Source organism: Pelophylax lessonae (assembly GCF_965119305.1).
Source record: "Pelophylax lessonae genome assembly, chromosome: 5".
NCBI lineage: Eukaryota > Metazoa > Chordata > Amphibia > Anura > Ranidae > Pelophylax > Pelophylax lessonae.
In genome coordinates, this window is record NC_138772.1 from 452,340,335 (window position 1) to 452,360,809 (window position 20,475).

General features: G+C 40.9%; 1 protein-coding gene across 1 annotated transcript in view; it reads left to right on the forward strand.

Annotated features, from left to right (window-relative positions):
- The window catches only part of HNF4G (hepatocyte nuclear factor 4 gamma), a 182,116-nt gene extending 164,570 nt beyond the window's left edge, over positions 1 to 17,546 (forward strand). The window contains exons 7-11 of the mRNA XM_082258435.1: positions 9,207 to 9,294; positions 9,395 to 9,547; positions 10,400 to 10,636; positions 12,478 to 12,597; positions 16,618 to 17,546. Of these exons, the coding sequence (XP_082114561.1) occupies positions 9,207 to 9,294; positions 9,395 to 9,547; positions 10,400 to 10,636; positions 12,478 to 12,597; positions 16,618 to 16,736 (717 nt within the window). The 3' untranslated portion in view covers positions 16,737 to 17,546. The remainder of the gene's footprint in view (positions 1 to 9,206; positions 9,295 to 9,394; positions 9,548 to 10,399; positions 10,637 to 12,477; positions 12,598 to 16,617) is intronic.
- The last annotated feature ends 2,929 nt before the right edge of the window (positions 17,547 to 20,475 follow it).

A 20,475-nucleotide genomic window follows, 5' to 3' on the forward strand; every position in this document is an offset into this window, starting at 1 on the left:
TTTTAAGTATTGGGATACATTGCGGTTAACGTACTAAAGCAAGAGAGACTGTTTGTTTGAATAAAAAGAATATTTATTTACCTTACTGAATGGCAAAATCCCATCTTTTTCATTCCCCTGCATATAAGTGGGTATTCAAAGCAAAACCAACTTCAGATATTCACTGACCCTAAATTGTCAGTGCTCCTTAAAAATATTATATAAACAAGGTACCTACATCCTATTAGTAACAGGCTTTTTAGGCCAAAGTTTGGCCAAAAGGGTAGAGGAATTGGGGAGGGTGGGGAAAGGGATAGGGGAGGGCAGGGGAAGGGAATGGGGCAAGCAAGATTTTCTTGGTACCATAAAAAAAGTAAAAACAAGATCTTTTTTTAAATTAAATTTTATTGAGTTTTCAAAAAGGAACAAACAAAAACATAGGTATGATTGTGGTTACATACTCATATGCATATTTTCATACAAGATAATAATAATGAACACAGCATAAAGGTATAATACATTGAACAGTGAAGAGGAACATTGGATTGATAAAGTTATATTTTACTTGCCTCCTAACATTGTAATCACCTTTTAATCCAAGGTAACCATGCTTTTCATGTTTGTTGGAATGAGGCAGTTTTGGCTAGTGGTTTTCAATCAAAAAGGTTTTTATTTTGTCAAACACAATACAATGCATAGAATCAAACAATCAATTGGATAGAACCTCAAACCAGTAGAGGTTCGCAGTGGCAATTGCAATCAGGTAACATGCGAGTGAGTCAATGGTAGAATATTCATATAAAACAAATTATGCAGGATAATAAAACCCAGCCAAAAACAAAGGTGAAAGGGAGAATGGGACATCAGGGTGTGACTTTCATGAAATCTGGCAACATTCCCTGCAGCATAAAACTCAAACAGTTGAAGACTTAGAGGAAATGGGAGAAGACCTGCCACTATCCATGCCCCCCCCCCCAAAGGGATTTGGGGAATGCTAAATACCTGGCCAGGCCGAGGTCTCTGGGCACCAAGAAAGGTTGCGAAACATCTGGACACACCCTCCTGGGTACAGCTGAGGGGGATTCCCAGACTGATACCCGGGGATCCCACCATTCCTCCGAAAAATAGTCGACATGGCCCTCAGGGTCCATCTCTAGAGTTAAAACCAAAATTTGCAGATGTGAGGGGGCAACAGTGGCAGGCCAGCCCAACTTTATAGCCAACGGTCATCTGTTGATACATCACAACATACAGACACGAAAAGAAAGGGGGAAAGAAGAAGAGTGGGTGGGAATAGACATAGCATAGGAGAGGGGATAGTCAAAGAAGTTAGTCACGGGGGGGGGTTCAAAAGTAAGCAGGGACGAAGAAAAATCAATTTCATGCTACAATGTGATCTTGAAATGCAGTGCCCACGGCTCCCAGACACTCTCAAATTTGAGTACCCGATCCTTTAAGATCGCAACCATCTTTTCCTGGGCCATGATCCAGGAGATTTTCCTGGTAACAGCTTGATAAGATACGGAAGGCCTTTTCCAGGCTCTGGCCAAGGTGAGTTTAGCGCCCAGAAGTATAAAAAAAAACAGGGAAAGTGAATGCTTGGGAGTAGGGATGATCGAACTTTTCAAAAGTTCGGTTCGGCCAGAATATCCGAACTTCCCGAAAGTTCGGCCCGGATTTCAGAACCCCATTGAAATCAATGGGACCCGAACTTCGGTAATCAAAAAACACCATTTTGAAGCCCTAAAACCCAATAAATGCCCCTAAAAAGTGCCTAGGGTTCTGGGTCATGCCCCAGGGACTATTAATCACACAAAAAAAAGTTCTTAAAAATTGTCATTTTTGATAGAGAGCCAATTATTGAAAAAATTAAAAAAGAAAAAAAAAAGAGAGATTTTTGGATTTTGACTTTGGATTTAGTGTCTGGGGGGGGGGGGGGGGTCTAAAAAGTGTACCTGTGAAGTTTCAGCTCTGTAGCATGTCCAGAACCATAAAAAAAAGATAGTTTGTATTATGTCACTTATAGAACAGGGATATGGCTCCGCTATTTTCACACCTTGCCGGTTTAGTATCAAGTGGTTTTTTTGGGGCATTTTTGGGGGGTTATTGGAGGCAGGCATAACACCAGAACTTCTGTGTAGGGGTATATATACACACATATTTATATGTATATATACCCATACACATATATGTGAAAGTAGCAGAACACTTTACATGCGCTAATGAAATAATTAACACCAATATGGCTCCGCTCCTATCACACCTATATATTTGTAATTGTAAAATACATATAAGTGTGTGTGTGTGTATATATATACCCCTATACAGAAGTTCAGATGTTTTGCCTGCCTCCAAAGAACCCAAAAAAATGCCCAAAAAAATGCCTGCGCCAAAAAAAAATGCCCAGGTGTGTTTTTGCCGCAGGCGTTTTTTTGGGCATTTTTTTGGGGTCTTTGGAGGCTGGCAAAACATCTGAACTTCTGTATAGGGGTATATATATATACACACACACTTATATGTATTTTACACTTACACATATATAGGTGTGATAGGAGCGGAGACCTATTGGTGTTAATTATTTCATTAGCGCAAGTATAGTGTTCAGTATACAGAAGTTCCGATGTTTTGCCTGCCTCCAAAAAAATGCCCAAAAAAACGCCTGCGCCAAAAAAAAAACAAACGCCCAGGTGTGTTATTGCAGGGTTTTTTTCTGTTCATTTTTTTGGGTTCTTTGGAGGCAGGCATGACATCTGAACTTCTGTATAGGGGTATATATACACACCTACACATATATAGGTGTGAAAGTAGCGAAAACTATACTTGCGCTAATGAAATAATTAACACCAATATGGCTCCGCTCCTATCACACCTATATATGTGTAAGTGTAAAATACATATAAGTGTGTGTGTATATATATCCCTATACAGAAGTTCAGATGTTTTGCATGCCTCCAAAGACCCCAAAAAAAATGCCCAAAAAAACCCTGCAATAACACACCTGGGCGTTTTTTTTGGGCGCAGGCGTTTTTTTGGGCATTTTTTTGGAGGCAGGCAAAACATCTGAACTTCTGTATAGGGGTATATATACACACACACTTATATGTATATATACCCATACACATATATAGGTGTGAAAGTAGCAGAACACTATACTTGCGCTAATGAAATAATTAACACCAATATGGCTCCGCTCCTATCACACCTATATATGTGTAAGTGTAAAATACATATAAGTGTGTGTGTATATATATACCCCTATACAGAAGTTCAGATGTTTTGCCTGCCTCCAAAGACCCCAAAAAAATGCCCAAAAAAACGGCTGCTGCAAAAACACACCTGGGCGTTTTTTTTTTTGGCGCAGGCATTTTTTTGGGCATTTTTTTGGGTTCTTTGGAGGCAGGCAAAACATCTAAACTTCTGTATAGGGTTATATATATACACACACACTTATATGTATTTTACACTTACACACATATAGGTGTGATAGGAGCGGAGCCATATTGGTGTTAATTATTTAATTAGCGCAAGTATAGTGTTCTGCTCCTTTCACACCTATATATGTGCAGGTGTATATATACAGACATGTGTGTGTATATATATACCCCTATACACATGTTCAGATGTCATGCCTGACTCCAAACATGTCCTCAAAAAGGGAAAGGTGGCTTTGAGTGACTCATAGACTGGGCAGGGGACCGTCACGTTGAGGACCGAGGAGTTGACTTGGAGACCCGACGCTAGGGAGAATCTGCAGAGAAGGTCCAGGACGTTGGGGATGGAGGTGACCGGAGAGGACAAAAAGAGCAACAGATCATCCGCGAAGAGGGCGCATTTACTGTATGTTCAGTTGGGCCGCAATGGACCCCGCGGACGTCGGGATTGCGTCGGATCACTATGGCTAGGGATTCGATTGCTATTGCAAAAATAAGAGGCGACAGCGGGCACCCCTGTCTAGTTCCCCATTTAATAGGAAATGGGTCCGAATAATGGTCAGCCGTGTGGATTTGGGCAGTGGGGGAGGAATAGAGAGATCGGAGAATATTCATGAATTTAGGACCAAAGTCCCACCTCTCCAGAATCTCGAAGAGATAGGGCCACATGACCGAGTCAAAGGCTTTGTGTAAGTCTATTGACATAATTAAGGCTTCCTGAGGTGGTTTGCCATCCCATCTGGAATTCAGCAGAGAGATGATGTCTATGGCTCTTGTCTCCCCGGGATAAACCCCGATTGGTCCTTGTGGATGTACTGGCTAATAAATCAGGAGATTCTATTTGAGAGAATTTTGGTGAGAGTTTTCAGGTCAACATTAATGAGAGAAATGGGTCTGTAATTTTGTAATTTTGTGTGGTCCTTGCCAGGTTTAGGAATGACCGTGATGTATGCAGAATTGAGGGTTCTCTCAATCGAATCCCCCGATTGGAGTGCATTATAAAATCTAGTGAGATGGGGGACAAGTGTAGCAGCAAAGTTCTGGTAATAGATTGAAGTAAAACCGTTGGGTCCAGGCGCCGAACCCTTTTTCAGGTGTTTAATCACTCCCAAAACTTCCAATTCCGTTATCGGGTCATCTAACAGGTCTTTGTGCTCTTTCCATAGGCAGGGGAGGGGTAGATAATTAAGGAACGCCGCCGGGGGGCCCCACGAGGAGGTGGGGGCAGTATCATAAAGTTTAGAGTAGAACGAATGAAATGTGTGAAGCACCTTTTGAGGGTGTTGAGAGAGGGAGCCCTGAGCCGTTCTAAGCTTAGGGACCGCTACCGTCCTGATCTTAGGGGATAATTTAGAAGCTAATCCAGGTCCTATCTTGTCCGAAGACTCATAAAATTTAGCTCCAGACCATCTCAATTGTTTTTCCGCCACCGTGGATAGGGCCAAGTTCAATTGGAGCATGGCCCCTTCCAGTTGAGTTTTGGAAAGTGGTGTGGGGTGTCGTTTGTGAGCCTTGCTTAAGATTAGGAACTCTGTTTCCAATTTGACAAGATCCGCTGCCCGCTGCCATTTTAGTTGGGAAGAGAATTGGATAATTTTCCCCCTGATGACCGCTTTATGAGCGGCCCAGAGAGTTCCCGGGGAAATATCCTCCGTCGTGTTTGTGTGGAAATATTCCACTAATTATTTCGTGAAAATGGTGCAATGGACAGGGTTGCTGAGTATGGCCTCGTTCAGACGCCATTTAAATTACTTGCTCGGGGCTGGAGAACGAGTAATCACCAGGACCACCATGGAATGATCCGAGACAGGGGAATCCCTGATATAGGATTTGACCACCCTTGGTATCGTATTAGCGGAGACGAATATGTGGTCAATTCTAGAAAAGATCTGGTGGGGAACCAAGAAGTGTGTGTAGTCCCTAGCCATCAGGTTCATCTCCCTCCAGATATCTACCAGTCCCTCCGTACAGAGCACCCACGCTATACGAGTGCTCTGCCTAGAGGGCCGGCATTGCTGCGCTCGTCCAGGGTGGGATTTATCTATACTCTGGTCAAGTGCAACATTGGAGTCACTCCCCATGATTATTGTGCCTGTCGCCTGAGGTAAAACAGTAGCGGCTAAAGCACGGAAAAATTGTTCCTGACCCTGGTTCGGTGCATAATAAGATAGGAAAGAGTAGGTGCGGCCATCGATTTCCCCAGTAAGCAAAAGGTATCTCCCTTCCGGGTCAGCTACCTGTTGGGTGAGGGTGAATTGGACCTGCTTAGCGAAAAATATGCCCACCCCCCGAGTTTTGTTAGGAGCATTGGCTAAGTAAAACTGAGGGAACTTGGTGTGGACAAACAAGTGTCTGTAGGTTTCTGGGAAGTGAGTTTCTTATGTCATGACAATGTCTAAGTGATGTGAATGGTAAAGGTTAAACAACTTACGTCTCTTGAGCGGAGAGTTCATGCCTTGGACATTGTGAAAGGCGATCAGCATCTGTGCAGGAGATTCATCAGAGGGAGCCATTATGCTCTAGATGGGTGGAGAGCTGCAACGAGGGAGGCTGGCATGTTCTCCCTGGCTGACAGGTTTCCCCGAAGAGCTTGCAGTAGATCAAGGGATCCCCCGGTGACTGCAAAGATGAAAGGGAAGAGAAGATAAGAAAGGGGAGACAAAGGGAGGGGAACAGAGAGGGGTAGAGAGCTGATACATGTACCTGACAAGACAGACAAACACACGTGAAACAAATAACCCAAGCCCAACAGGGATGGGGGAGGACCAATCCTCCACCAACCCTGAACCCAAATGAACTCGCCTGTAGGCAGGTCCATTGCCCCGATCCACAGAGGCTGGAACCCATGTGGATGAGGGTGAGGGGGCAGCAGAGAGCCCACCCCGGCCAGACGCCCAATCCAGGACAATAAGTCGCCGGAGACTTAGAAGTATCAACAATACCAAAAACATTGAATACAGGTGTCTTCCAATAAGAAAAATGAAAAAACATTTTTGAACCTCTAGTCATTGCAAAAACTTCAGAAAGGGAAATGGCGAAGCCCATAAATTGCCAAAAGAACCCAAAAAAACTATATGTAGCTATAGTAGGGGGATGGGGGGGGGAAGGGGGGGGAGTCCGGCAAACAAATGGTGGGGTCAGGGCAAACCATGACCATAGGAGGCCACCCATGGGGGTTGCCCAAAACTGTGGGGATAGGAGTGAGAGTCTCTAAAGAGGAAGGGACATCCAAAAAACATCAGAGCCAAGTGGAAATGTCCCTTCGGGGATATCAAGGGGGCCTAGCGTCCTTGGACCGTTTGGAGTGCTGCCTCTGCCAGGATTGCGTGAGAGGGCTCTGCGGGGAAGGCCTCTTCGTGGATCCAGATCCCTTGAGCGCTGACGAAGTTGTAGGGCCCTGTGTGATCAGTCCGAGATGGAGCAGCAGGTGTTCACCCTCAGGAAGGGAAGAGAAGCCGTGGGTCCGTTGTTGGTAGATGAAGCTGAGGCGGAACAGAAAAGCCCACCAGTACTTGGTATGGCTTTTTGTTGCAGGACCTGAAGCAGTGGTTTGAGAGCTTGACGTATCTGTATGGTGGTGGGCGACAGGTCAGCAAAGATCTACACTGGGTGGCCTTGGATGCTTCCAGAAAGATTGTCAGTGTAGTTAGAAATACAGCGATTGTGCTGTTTGAGTTAGAAAAAAAAAATTAAAAGGGACAGTGTCAGTTATAAATTATCTTCTGCTGTATGGAGCTGTTCTTTTAGTGTGAGGAAAGGGATATGCAGTGTAGTTAGGGTACTATATACCACTATAGTAAGATTCAATAATCTAGTTTTTGTAGGGATAGTTTTAAGTGTCAGGGTTCCGTCTAGTGAGCACATTGCACTGCTGATATATCTACAGTAGGTATACGTGCTTGCTAGTCAGCTATTGTGCAAAATACATTTCAGCGATACATACATCTGCTGTATTTAGCGACAACTTTGGGTCGCATAGCAGTGTGATTTTTGCAGGTGAATTTCACCGCGCAGAGTTGCCAAAGCCTCAGTGACAACTTAAAGGCTGTTCTTGTTGTAAGCGTTAAGTCCACTGCAAAAGGCTTTGCTACTCTGCGTCACACACATCTGCTTTATTTAGTGACAACTTTGGGTCGCATAGCAGTATGCGTTTTGCAGGTGATTTTCACATCGCACAGTTGATAGAGCCTCAGTGAAAAGTTAACGCCTGTTCTTGTTGTAAGCGTTAAGTCCACTGCAAAAGGCTTTGCTACTCTGCGTCACACACATCTGCTTTATTTAGCGACAACTTTGGGTTGCATAGCAGTGTGCGTCTTGCAGGTGATTTTCACATCGCACTGATTACTAGGTGATTACGGTGTAAATAATATTCCTACCACATTTTTAAACAGAGATGCTAGAATTAAGTTAGCTATAAACAGTCTGTATGGTTATGGGATGAAGAAAACATAAAAGCTACATGTAGATAGTGTCTTTGGTTGAGATCACACCCAAGACCTCAGTGCTGCAGGGCAATTGCTCTAAACATGCGATGCCAAATGAGATGTTCAAATGAGCAACTCCAGCCTTTTCACCAACCCTCCACTCTCCCCCCTCAACTCTTGAGTAATCAGCAGCTTTGTTAAAAGAAAATAATACTCTCTATAATAACTTGTGATCTTCTGCCCTGCCAGTTCCAGTTGTTATGAAAGTCCCATAAAAGCCTTTCTTTTTGCAAGTCTCTTACTCAAATTGTTGATGTCATCATGTATGCATGGTCAATGCTGGAGCAGCATACACATCATCAGGATGGGATGTGGGCATTGTTCGAAGTGCCTGCCCACATTCAATCCCTGATGAGCAGAGGACTGGTATGCTGGCTGTCACAAGATCACAGATTAAATGATTATTGTCACTGTAAATCTTATCTTGTCAACTGTTAAGCCTAACATAGATATTACTTTTTATATACTGGTTTTTATTTTAAAAAAGTGTGCATGTTCTGATATCTTGCATTTTATGGCTCTATAAAAAAAATTCAACTGCAGAAATTCTTTTTCTGCTTCCTTCTTCCCACACCATCTGCAACTGTAGTATCCTGAAAATAAACTACATGTCCCAGAACTCAATGAATGCTCTGTATGCCTGTTCAGGAGGGACAGAAAGAGTGGTGAAGGCTCAGGAATGTACTTCTCATATTTACTTATGTTAGGAAAAGAGGAGGCAATGATCCAGAGATGAGGGTGGCAGGTTAAACTGCTTCTTGCACAACACGCATGAAGGGAGAGAGGAGATGGGGAAATCTTGCATGATTGGAGACATTACATCACAAAATATGCCATGCATCCTAATTTTAGTCAAGAAGAAGCCAAACACAATGAAAGCAAAGTTCTACTTAAGAAGTGAATCACCGTTTCAATCACAACACAGAGGAAATTGTGATTTGACTAAAAGTAGAAAATATGCAATCCATAGATTTTATTGGATTATTTAGATGGGCATGTGTCTTTTTTCAACCAGGCTAACTATGTTACAGATTTGCACTTTGAATAAAATGTTTATTACTATTGCACACTTTCTGACACTGCCTGATTTGATTTGATAGTTACTATGAGTTAGGTCCTTGAGCAAAATGTTTCCACATGAAATTATGTAAACTTCAAGGGAAAAGGAGGGCAAGATTGGGTAGCTGTTCAGAGTACAACTGAGGAAGTGCATCCAGTTACCCTTTTCAATAAATTAAAGAAAGTAATACAATTAACTAAAGGTACACTAGCTATTTGACTTGATAAATGTTTATTGATCCTTTTTCCAAAGGTTGCTTTATTGAGGGCTCATGCCGGAGAACATCTTCTTCTAGGAATAACGAAACGTTCCATGGTGTTTAAAGACATTTTACTTTTAGGTAAATCACAATTTTTTGTTGTCTTCTTAATATTTGAATAATTACAATATGTCTGTAAAGATCTCACACATCTCAACAAAATGTCTTTATTTCCCTAAAGGAAACAGCTATGTAATTCACAGGAACTGTAGCGAGATTGAGATAAGTCGCGTTGCCAACAGAATTTTGGATGAACTTGTCCAGCCTTTTCAGGAGATCCAAATAGATGATAATGAATATGCCTGCTTAAAGGCAATTGTATTTTTTGATCCAGGTACATCTTTAAAGTAAAAAATACATGTAAAAAATGATTGAGTGTAGAAAGATTACTTTTAGCTTATGACCCATTGTAGGGAGTTGAGATGTTAGCAGACAAGGGTGCTTAAATGAAATCTGTCAGAAAAAATAATATGGGGATAATTTTGCTGGCTTGTTTGAGCAGATTCTCTACCTGCTCCTGGGCTGTTACCTATATCTTTGCTACACCACTTTAGTGAGACCCTGAGCTGGGACAAGTAGTCTGTGCATATGACATGTCATGAAAACATATACAGGTGCATGTACAACTTGCTGCAGGTCAGTGGCCCAGCATGTAATGAGCACAGAATAAAGATGACAGTCCTTGCACCTTTAAAAGCAAGTTCCCAATGCCATGCTCTAGGCAAACTGGGTTATCTACAAGTAATCAGGAACAACAGATCAGGTGTTGGGGAACACAGGTATGAGCTGAAGACCATTCAGCAACTGCTCACAGTAATAGAGCAGTTTAAATAGGCCACTGGGCACCAAGTGCTAATTGATAGGTGCACGCATGCGTTCGTGATCGCATGTGCACAAATATGTGTGCGATGAACTGGCACTGCAGAAGTGACATTGGTCTTTCGCTTATAAATATTAGCATGTGTGCAATGTGCTAGCGCATGAGCACAAATCTGCACTGGCCTTTTGGTGGTAGAGATCCGCTTTACCTTGCACATGACTAGATTTAAATCAGAATCTATTTTTATTTCAGACTTTACCTAAATTTGCTATTTTAGTATATTAATTCGACATTTATTTATATTTTTACTTACTTTTAAATTGAATTAGTGAATTAAATGTATATATTGTGTTCTACTTTCTATAGATGCCAAAGGGCTCAGTAATCCAATGAAGATTAAAAATATGAGATATCAAGTACAGATTAGTTTGGAAGATTACATTAATGACAGACAATATGATTCTAGAGGAAGATTTGGAGAACTTCTTTTATTACTGCCAACCCTTCAGAGTATCACTTGGCAAATGATTGAGCAAATTCAGTTTGTGAAATTGTTTGGAATGGTAAAGATTGATAATCTTCTCCAGGAGATGTTATTAGGAGGTAAGGCATTTACCTAGCATGTTCATGAGAATATTGTGAATTATGTTGAATGTCCACTTTCAAATATACCCTAAATGTGTATAAAGCCACAAGCCTGGAGCAAGTTATAATTTATAAAAAGTAAATGGTTACATTTTAGGAGGCTGATTAAGAATTGTTACTAATTCATTTTCGTAAAAGTAGCAATAAAAATTTAGTTAAACACAAAATACAATAAAAGGGGGCTTAAAACAATTATGCTTTATTCAAAAAGGTATTGCAAAAAGCAGTAGTGATGTGTAAATGTAAACCTGGATTCTGATAGGGATGGTCAGTGGAAGCTTCACTGCATTTTACTTCACCTTTCAGCACTGTCCTAGAGCTGCAGAGGATCTACTGATATCAGCACATTTCTGTCTGATATTTTCTGCATTCACATAACACTTTTGGGTAGAAAAGGGTGTAAGGACAGTAGGGGAAAAACCGATACAGTGTTTACTCACCATGATCAGTTGCAGATGAAGGCCTACTTATATCAATTTCCTCCAACTCCCTGGGTTTCTGGACTTGCCAAGGGAGTATACATGTCTGAGCTTCCCTCTCTTAGCAGTTCAGAGAGGCTACACCTAATGTGGTAGAGGCAATCAGGCAAAAGAGCTGCAGCCAGATGAAAGGTCCTCCAATGTAAGAACCAACATGCAGGCAGCTGAGCTGGAGCCTAATACCAAGTAGCTACTCCAGAAGACTCGGCAACTGTGAGGAGTGCTCCTTGATTGCTACCAGAGTACTCCAATTCCAGTGGGATGGACAATTGTTCCTTGGGCATGGATCCCTCCATCTGTTGGGCCCTGGACTTCACTGAGAGGGATGATGTTTACGAGGATAATATGTTTGTGTTCTGATTTGTTATATTGAAGTAGATAATTCTGCTCTGAAAAGTCCAACTTTCATAATCAGACTCTGCAGGGTATACATGTTCTTTGCCACAATCAAATAGGTTTTCATTATCATGCAGTGTATGTATGTTTTTGCCATCCTAAACATTTTTTGCATTATTGTCATTGTCATATATGTCATTGCAACACCATTATACTTGTTTAGTAAACTCCAAGTTATAGTTGCTCTCTGTCTTATCATTTAGCCAAGGAGCACCTAAAAAGGCTGTAAGTGGGAGTAAAAGGGCAGTAAAAGAGGTAGTAAAGAAAGATAGGAAAAGTAGTTACAGAAGGGCATTAAGAGATGCAGACTGCAGTAGCCCATAACAATTAATTTAAATATTTCCAAAAGATTGCTATTGGATACTGCACTTTTCAAAAAGTTCTTGCTCTCTGCAGTACCCTATAGATTTATCCTGCTTTCATATTTTTTTTTTTAAAGCACTTTTCATAAAATAAATAAATATGCACTTGGCAGGGTAATACTTATCTAGACTATACCTAGTCTCCTAACTCACACTTGGTTTGATGCATATTCTTTGCTCTAGTAAATATCACTGTGTTTTGAGAGTGTAATACATATTCTCCTAACACATTCTCATTTGTATTACAGTTTTTTCTATTCTTTTTGAGAGTGTTTCTCAAATCATCTTCAGCTTTGTACAGCATTATAAAAGATACCTTACCATATTAATGTCTTTGGCCAAAATTAGCAGAGTAATGGAATTGTGCAATTAATACTGTAGACCGCCACCATTGTGCAATCAAGAATTGAAAGCCAAAAGCAGATTGGATTTTGTAATGTCAGTTAAATTTTTTGGGTTGGGTTTGACCAGGACAGATCATATATAGAACATGCTTTTGGCAAACCTGTAAAATCTTGACAAATATTTTGCTATCTTTTAATAAATATTCATTTTTCAACAGGTTCAGCAACAGAGTCTAGTCATATCCACCATCCTGCACATCCTCATATAGCACAAGACCCTCTAGTGGGACAAACTCTGCTAAGTTCCATGTCTTCTACACTACACTCAGAACAGATTGGTGTGTATATTAAGCAAATTAAAATGCTTCCAATTTGATACAGTTAGCATCTGTTCAATAAAGTTTGAATATTTAAGATCTTTATAAAAAAAATATATGATTTTTGCATGTTTTATCAGTAAATAGGAGTTCTTAATATATGGCAGTATTGCATTCCAGAAACAGGTGTATATTTCCAGTTATGAATATTTTTTTTACATTGAAAATAATAACAATTGTGATAGCTATGTTGCACACAAGTAAGAAGAAGAAACTTTTGTCTACAAAGACTGCTTTTTTCTCTTTGCTTGCATATTTTAAGTTTATATTTTTGACATGTGTATGACTAAACTGGATATCTAAACATTGCTTAAAACACTACTTAATACTACATAACATGTATAAACTACAAATAATTTAATGTATTTTACATACAAATAGTAAAAGTACCTTAGTCTGTCCTGATAGTAATCCCCTGCAATCCGATGTGCTCTATTACTTTTCACATGGCTGTAGATAGGATTTTCAACTGTGGGTATAGGATTATGTACAGTATATGGGATTGTATGGTTGGGTTTTCTTTACTGTTTTCTTTTGTTTTCATTGGTTGAGCCAGATGGACTTGTGTCTTTTTTCAACCTGACTAACTATGTAACTATGTAGATGTAACATAGTGAACATGCATGCCGGAGAGTATATCTCATGGCTGACACTGTGCCCCTGCTGCTTCATTGTCTATTCACAAGCAATGGAGAGTACGGGAGCTGGCCACATCATTTAATAAGACCTTGTCACATTGGAGAGCTATAGCACTAAACACTGGTCCATTGTAGAGAACGTATCCCCTGATGTCCTCTGGAAAATTGACATCTCCATAGTCCCAATCAGCTCCTCCTCCTCCTCCTATTGATTTTCAGACCGTTATGCTTAGTACACATGATCAGAAAATTGGACAAAAAATACCACTTTCAAAATTATCGTACAATACTTAGAACGTTAGAACACAGCTTTTGAGAGCCGATAATGACAGTTCATGCAAAATTATCCGAAGAAACAAATCTTTCTCGTACGATACCAGAACATACGATTTTCATTTTATTAGTACAGGATTCAGCTGAAAAAAAAAAAACAGAAGACTAATTCCACACATGCTCAAAAACGACAGAATACATTACAATACAATACAACACATTACATCACTTCTGCAGTTGTATTCTGTCGTCCAAGAATTTTCATAACTTTAAAATAGTTCATATTCCCATCGCAGACCTTCCTGGATATAGGCACATCTGTTGTGGGTACTGCAGCGATCCCCAGCTGAACACTGGATCTATCACAGACAAACATACATGTTCGCCAGCACACCATGGATCTTGCACAGCAGTCCAAAAAAACTTTTTATTGCAAAGGGATCACATCACATCAGGATAAGTGCAACATTTCGGAGTCACGCAGAACCCTTTCGTCAGACATGTGTGACGAAGGGGTCCTGTGTGACTCTGAAACTTTGCACTTATCCTGATGTGATGTAATCCCTTTTCAATAAAATGTTTCTTTGGACTGCTGTGCAAGATCCATGGTGTGCTGGCGAACATGTATGTTTTTTCTTAACTTTAGTAACCTTTTAATTTTCGATATAAGACTAGCATGCAAAAATGGATGCATATTTGTCAGATATTCTTATTATGTGTACGAGGCTATAGAGAATATAGTAGTGATTTAGAGGTCAGCAGGAGGAACCAGTGAGTGTTGTTGGGGACTATGGAGATACACTTCAAGAGATATTCAGGGGACCAGTTCACTGCAACGGAACAGCATAGTTGGCAAAAAAGATAAGTATGTTCACTCTTTGCAGATGTGTGCAAGAATTAAAAGGTTTTCCAATGTGACAGTCTCTTAAACAGTAACATGATCTGCTCAGTGATCCAGGACTTGGCTGTGGCTGTTTGGAAAGGTTGCCTCTCTGAGCTCTGAAAGGTTGCCTCTCTGAGCTCTGAGCTCTGAGCAGAATTATGAATTCTTTGGAAGGTAAGGCAATTTCCTGATCAGATGGTCGTTCAAAAAAAAAAAACATATTTATTTATACAGTATATTTCAGATTACATAAACTAAAATGAGGACTTTTTGTTCTAAATTATAATGCAGTCATTGATGTGTGTACCTGTGTCTTTATTACAAATAAATTCTTCCAACTATTTTAAATAGGGAGAAGAGACGTTGAGAGCTTTTGCTTAGCTAAAATGTCCAATTGGACATTTTAATCAAGATTAATTAAAGTATAATTTAGGTCAAAAATTTTTTTATTTTTGGATAGAGTAGAGATGGTTAAAAGCCTTGTTAGGTTTTTTGGATCTTTTCCTTCACTTCCCACCCTGTAAACTCAACAGGAATCTGGAGAAAAAAATATCTCCAAGGTGAAATAAGTTCCCTCTTAGAGACCATTTACACCAGTGGACACACAATATCCTCTGATATCTGTGTCCATTTGGTACATTGTCTTGGCATTGCCTTGACCACTAATACCTGCTTAACCACTTAAGCCCCGGAAGATTTTACCCCCTTCCTGACCAGGGCCTATTTTGCAATTCGGCACTGCGTGATTTTAACGGACAATTGCGCGGTCGTGCGACACTGTACCCAAATTAAATTGACGTCCTTTTTTCCCCACAAACAGAGCTTTCTTTTGGTGGCATTTGATCACCTGTGCGTTTTTTTTATCATGCGCTATAAACAAAAAAAGAGCGACAATTTTGCAAAAATAACAATATTTTTCAAAATTTTTATATGAAATTCCCCCCAAAAAAATGTAAAAATCAAAATTTTTTAACATTTTAGGCCAATTTGTTTTCTGTTACATATGTTTGGTAAAAAAAAATTACAAAAAAAGCGTATTTTGATTGGTTTGCGCAAAAGTTATTGCGTTTACTAAGGGAAAGATTTTTATCATTTTTATTATTTTTTTTTTAACGAGTAATGGCGGCGATCTGCAATTTTTTTTTGCGGTACTGCGACATTGCAGCGGACAGATCGCACCCTTGACTGACATTTTTGACACTTTTGGGGGTACCAGTATCATCATTACAGTAATCAGTGCTATACATATGCACTGTTACTGTAAAAATGACACTGGCAGGGAAGGGGTTAACTTTATTGGAGAGGGAGGGGTTAAGTGTGTCCCTAGGGGCATGATTCTAACTGTGATTGGATGTGGCTGTGTGTGTAACAGCAGAGATCTACGGTCCTACATAGCAGGACTGTATGATCTGTGCTTTTACACAGGGGAGAATGACAGGCGGCTGTGTTTACATTAGCCACCTGCCTTTCTCCTGGTGTAACCGACGATCGCAAGTGACTGGCGGACATCGGGTCCGCCAGTCACATGCGCGGGGGGGTCAGAGAGCGAGTGGGAACGCACCTCCAGCGGCGCGCGCTCGCTCCCTAGAGCCTCACAGGCAAGCGACGCAGTACTACGTCACTTTGCCTGTGAGGGGCTGACCGCCGCAGTAAATAGTCGTGCAGTGGTCGGAAAGTGGTTAAAAAAACAAAAAAACATTTGAAAGTGTAAAATGCTGTTAGCATTTTAGATTATTCCTTACCTTCAGTCCTAGAGACAACATTAAACACCTAATAGCATTTCTAGTCCTTCCCTACTATTCAAAACAAAAAGTATTGCCTTTAGGTATACTCTAAGGTTCCTTTTCCTTTTTTTAACCAATACAACAGGTATTTTTTGTGCAAATTCATCAAATGCACTCGATAAAACTTTCAGTGACAAATTTGTTGATGTCAGCTGGTATTTACAAATTGTACAGGCACTAACATACATATTAAATTACTTTATTGTTTATTTTATTATTTTTTTTTTTAACAAGTTCTTACCTAAGCATTCCTCATGGTAGAATTTGAGGCCAATTTTGAATTTCAGTAATGACAAAATTGGTAATTTTACCAGACACACCAAGTTTGTTTAAATCATTTGCTTACCCTCAATATTAAATTGTAAAATAGCTAAGTATATTTATTTATAATTTTGTATTTTAGCCACTCCTGAAACACCTTTACCTTCTCCTCCTCAAGGATCAGGACAAGAACAGTATAAGATATCCACAAACCATGCAACTGTCATTACACATCAATCAATCTTGAAGCAGAAACCTTGATATTTTGTACATATTAAAGAAAAGAATGGACACTGCCAGTTTTGCTTTCTCTGCGGCCCTCAGCACACTGCTGCATTTAAGAAGGCATATAACACAGTCTAGTGGAATTGGACTGTGTAAGAGTAAATACTTGTAACTTGTTAAATTAGATATTTCATATGTCAGACCTTTTATTAATTTCATATCTTTTCCTAATGAAACTGTTATATGGTAAAATTAATAAATTAATACATTTGGCAATATATTATAATATTGCTATTTTACTACTTGTTTATACATACATTCAGGTATATTGTTTGCAAAATATAATTTATGTTCTTTTATTAAAAATGTGTTACTATGTTTTACTGCAAACTTGTATCCAGTCTCACAGTAGATATACTAGCTGTATGTCAAAGTTATTTTACTTTTTGGAAAAGATCCAATTAAACATACAGGATAGATTTTGCCAGAGTAAATGTTGACATTAATGTGATAAATGTGCTTTATAACTAATATTTTTGTTTAGGTAGATAAAATTACTTTAGAAACACCTTTATGCTAAAATATCATACTTCATCCTTATAGACACAAAATACAAGTTTATTCTTTTATCTACATATATAAAGGTAAACTTGTGCCAATGTTTACAGTACATCAGTACAAAAGCAACTGTGATACTCTGTAATTTTTATTTACTCTCATATTTACACAGTAAACTTGTTTATTGAGGATACACACTATAATGCAGAAATGCATTAGAGACACAAATACATAGAATACAGGATATATTTATAATGTCAAAAATCCCAGCAAAGATTTACTGTACATGGTAATAACTGTAAAAATGTTAAAACAATTATTTTTTATTTAATAAACAAAATTACCAAACAGTGTCATTTTTTATTTAGAAAGCCTTTAATGTTAGTAATACTAGACATGTAGATTATATAAATGTCTGAATAACTAAAATAAGGTGCTTACATTTTGGAAAAAGTTAGCAAATTAGGAGGCACTGCTCTTCACACTAAAGTATGCATTTGTCACATATATGGGGCCTTATAGTTTAAATTATTAAGATATGATTTTACAAAAACAGGACTGAGCTTCTGATTTTTTATGCCAACTTTAGAAAATGTTAAAATGAATATTAATTTTAGGTAGGCATGAAATAAATATTACTTTAGGGGTTAAATTGTCAGGCATACTTTGGTGGACATTCCAGATCTCCAGAGTGATATATTGGCATGTCATATATTTTCATCAAGTGGAAAGTCTTATCTGTGTAATTGAAGGAAGTGTGTCAATGTGTTATGCTATCTTAGTTAGCATTGTTTTGTTTCAAATAACCTATACATTTATAGGGAACTCAGAATGCTTACTTGATTAAAAAGGAGGATCCATTCCCTTCCATCTGGCCTAATTGGATATGAGGGTAGTCAGGGGTAAACAGACAGTCAGTAGAGTGGAGAGTACTGTGTCTGCTCTGCATAAGTGGAGCAGACAAGGACATCTGCTCGGTTCAACTGGGGATCAGCAAACAGATCCCCTGCTGAGAAAAATGAATCTGACACTTGTGAAAGGGGCCTTGGAGTTCTCTATTTAACTAGATGTATATATAAATGTAAAAATGTTTAGTTAAGTACATATAAAATATATACTGACTTTTTTAAAATTGTTTCAATCTATTTCCTAAAATAACTTTTGTACTTTATTGAAATTACATCCAGTAGTAAGACCATTATTGCTTTAAAAACTCAAAAAAAAAAAAAGTAGTAAAATGTATAATGAAAGTTCCTAAGTTTTTTATGTACCTTATTTTTTTTTTAAGAAGTGTATTTTTACATGTAATTAACATATGAACTTGACTCTATCTTGATATCAATCTTCTGGGATTCTCTACACAATAGTTTTCACAATGGCAGAGGGAGGGTCAGACCCCATAGCCAACCAAGGTCTGCTGCAGTGCGCAGCACTTGCAGTCTCCATTTCTAAACTTGATCACGGGAGGGGAAGGCACAGTGATAACCACATCGATTTGTTGCTACTCCTTTTTTGCAGCCTATATTTCTTTTCCTTCAGGTCCGGTTCACACTGATGCGATGCAGGAAGGCTGCGAACTCGCAGCCTGTTCCCGCATCGCACACGCACCCCCGGCAGTTCACACTGCCATATGCGATCCGCTGGGGGTGTCAATGTAATCTTAACGACACCCCCAGTTTGATCGCATATCGCAGTGCGATCGTGCAGTTCGCACAGGATCGGATCGCACAAGTGTGAACTGCTGTGCGATCCGATCCTGATGCGGCTGCAAAAATGCCTCCTGTGCGTGTTTGCTGCCGGTGCGATGCGAATTTAGCCATACAGTTTGTATGGCTAAACTCGCACCGCACAGCCGATCGCATGTAATGTTGGAGCAGTGCGCTCCGACATTACATGCGAACCCCGCACACGCACAAGTGTGAACCGGGGCTTAATTGGATTGGAGGGGGATATCTCTCTTATGGCATACTTCCTGTTATGTTTGTTTGTTTGGGTCAAAATTGTTGATGTACGAGGGCGTGGCTTGGACATGGCGGTGTGAGGACGTTTTCACTTGGTGCTCCCGCTCTCCGGCCTCCCTAATCGACCATTACCTGCTTTTTTTGCTGCTATGAGCGTCCGCAGGAAGAGGAGAACTAAGCCCGCTACAGCCTCTTCCTTGAGGACCCCCTCGGTAACCCCGATCCGAGCCTTCTTCCTGGAGTCCGCCAGCTCTACACCGCGGGTCCTGACTCTGACGCCACGTGGGGGACCTGGCCCGATGGCTGCATCCTCGCCTACACGCAGTTCCCCTGTGCTCCCTGCCGCCTCCCCCGTGGCTGCCTCCAACATGCCGTCTCAACTGGGGGATATACAGGACATCTGGACTCTCCTCAGGGCCCTTCCCACGAAGGCGGACATGGAGGCAATAGTGGCACAGGTGGCGGACCAACACCGGCGGGACTTCCAACAGCTGGGGGGCGAGGTGGCCTCCCTGGAGGGACGAGTGACGGCGGGAGAGTCTGTGATCGGCTCGCTACAGACCAGGATATCCCGGCTGGAACAGACCCAGGTCGGACACACTGAAGTCCTTGCCGCTCATCAACTGAGGATGGAGGACATTGAGAACCGGAGCCGTCGCAACAACTTACGGCTCCGGGGCTTACCTGAAGCCACTGGCCCGGAAGACCTTGCAGAAACTGTGAGAGCTGTGCTGTCCCGTGTCCTCCCGCCGGATCCTCCGGTCACCCTGGAGTTTGATCGGGTCCATCGAGCCTTGGGAGCGCGACCCACTGATCCAGCTAGACCCAGGGACGTTATCTGCCGCCTGCATCGGTACTCATTGAAGGAACGGGTGCTCCGGGAGGCTTGGTCCAAGGGCCCCATTGACTTTGATGGCGCTACCATTCAGATATTCCTGGATGTGGCACGGGGCACACTGCAACGCCGAGCAATGCTTAAACCGCTGCTGGAGAGGCTCCGGGCGCCTGAGATCACCTATCGATGGGGATTCCCCCTACAGCTGACGGTGCGGAAGAATGGATCAATCTTTGTGCTTCGCAAGCACGCAGACCTGCCGTCTCTCTGTGACTTCCTCGGCATCGAACGGGTGGAGCTCCCGGACTGGCTGGCCCTGCTTCCGGACCGTGACCAACGCCGGGATCCCCGTGGCTTGGGCTCTCCACTCCCCCGTAGGCAGCGTCGGCAGTATCGGGGTCCGCCTCCGCAAAGTTCGGGA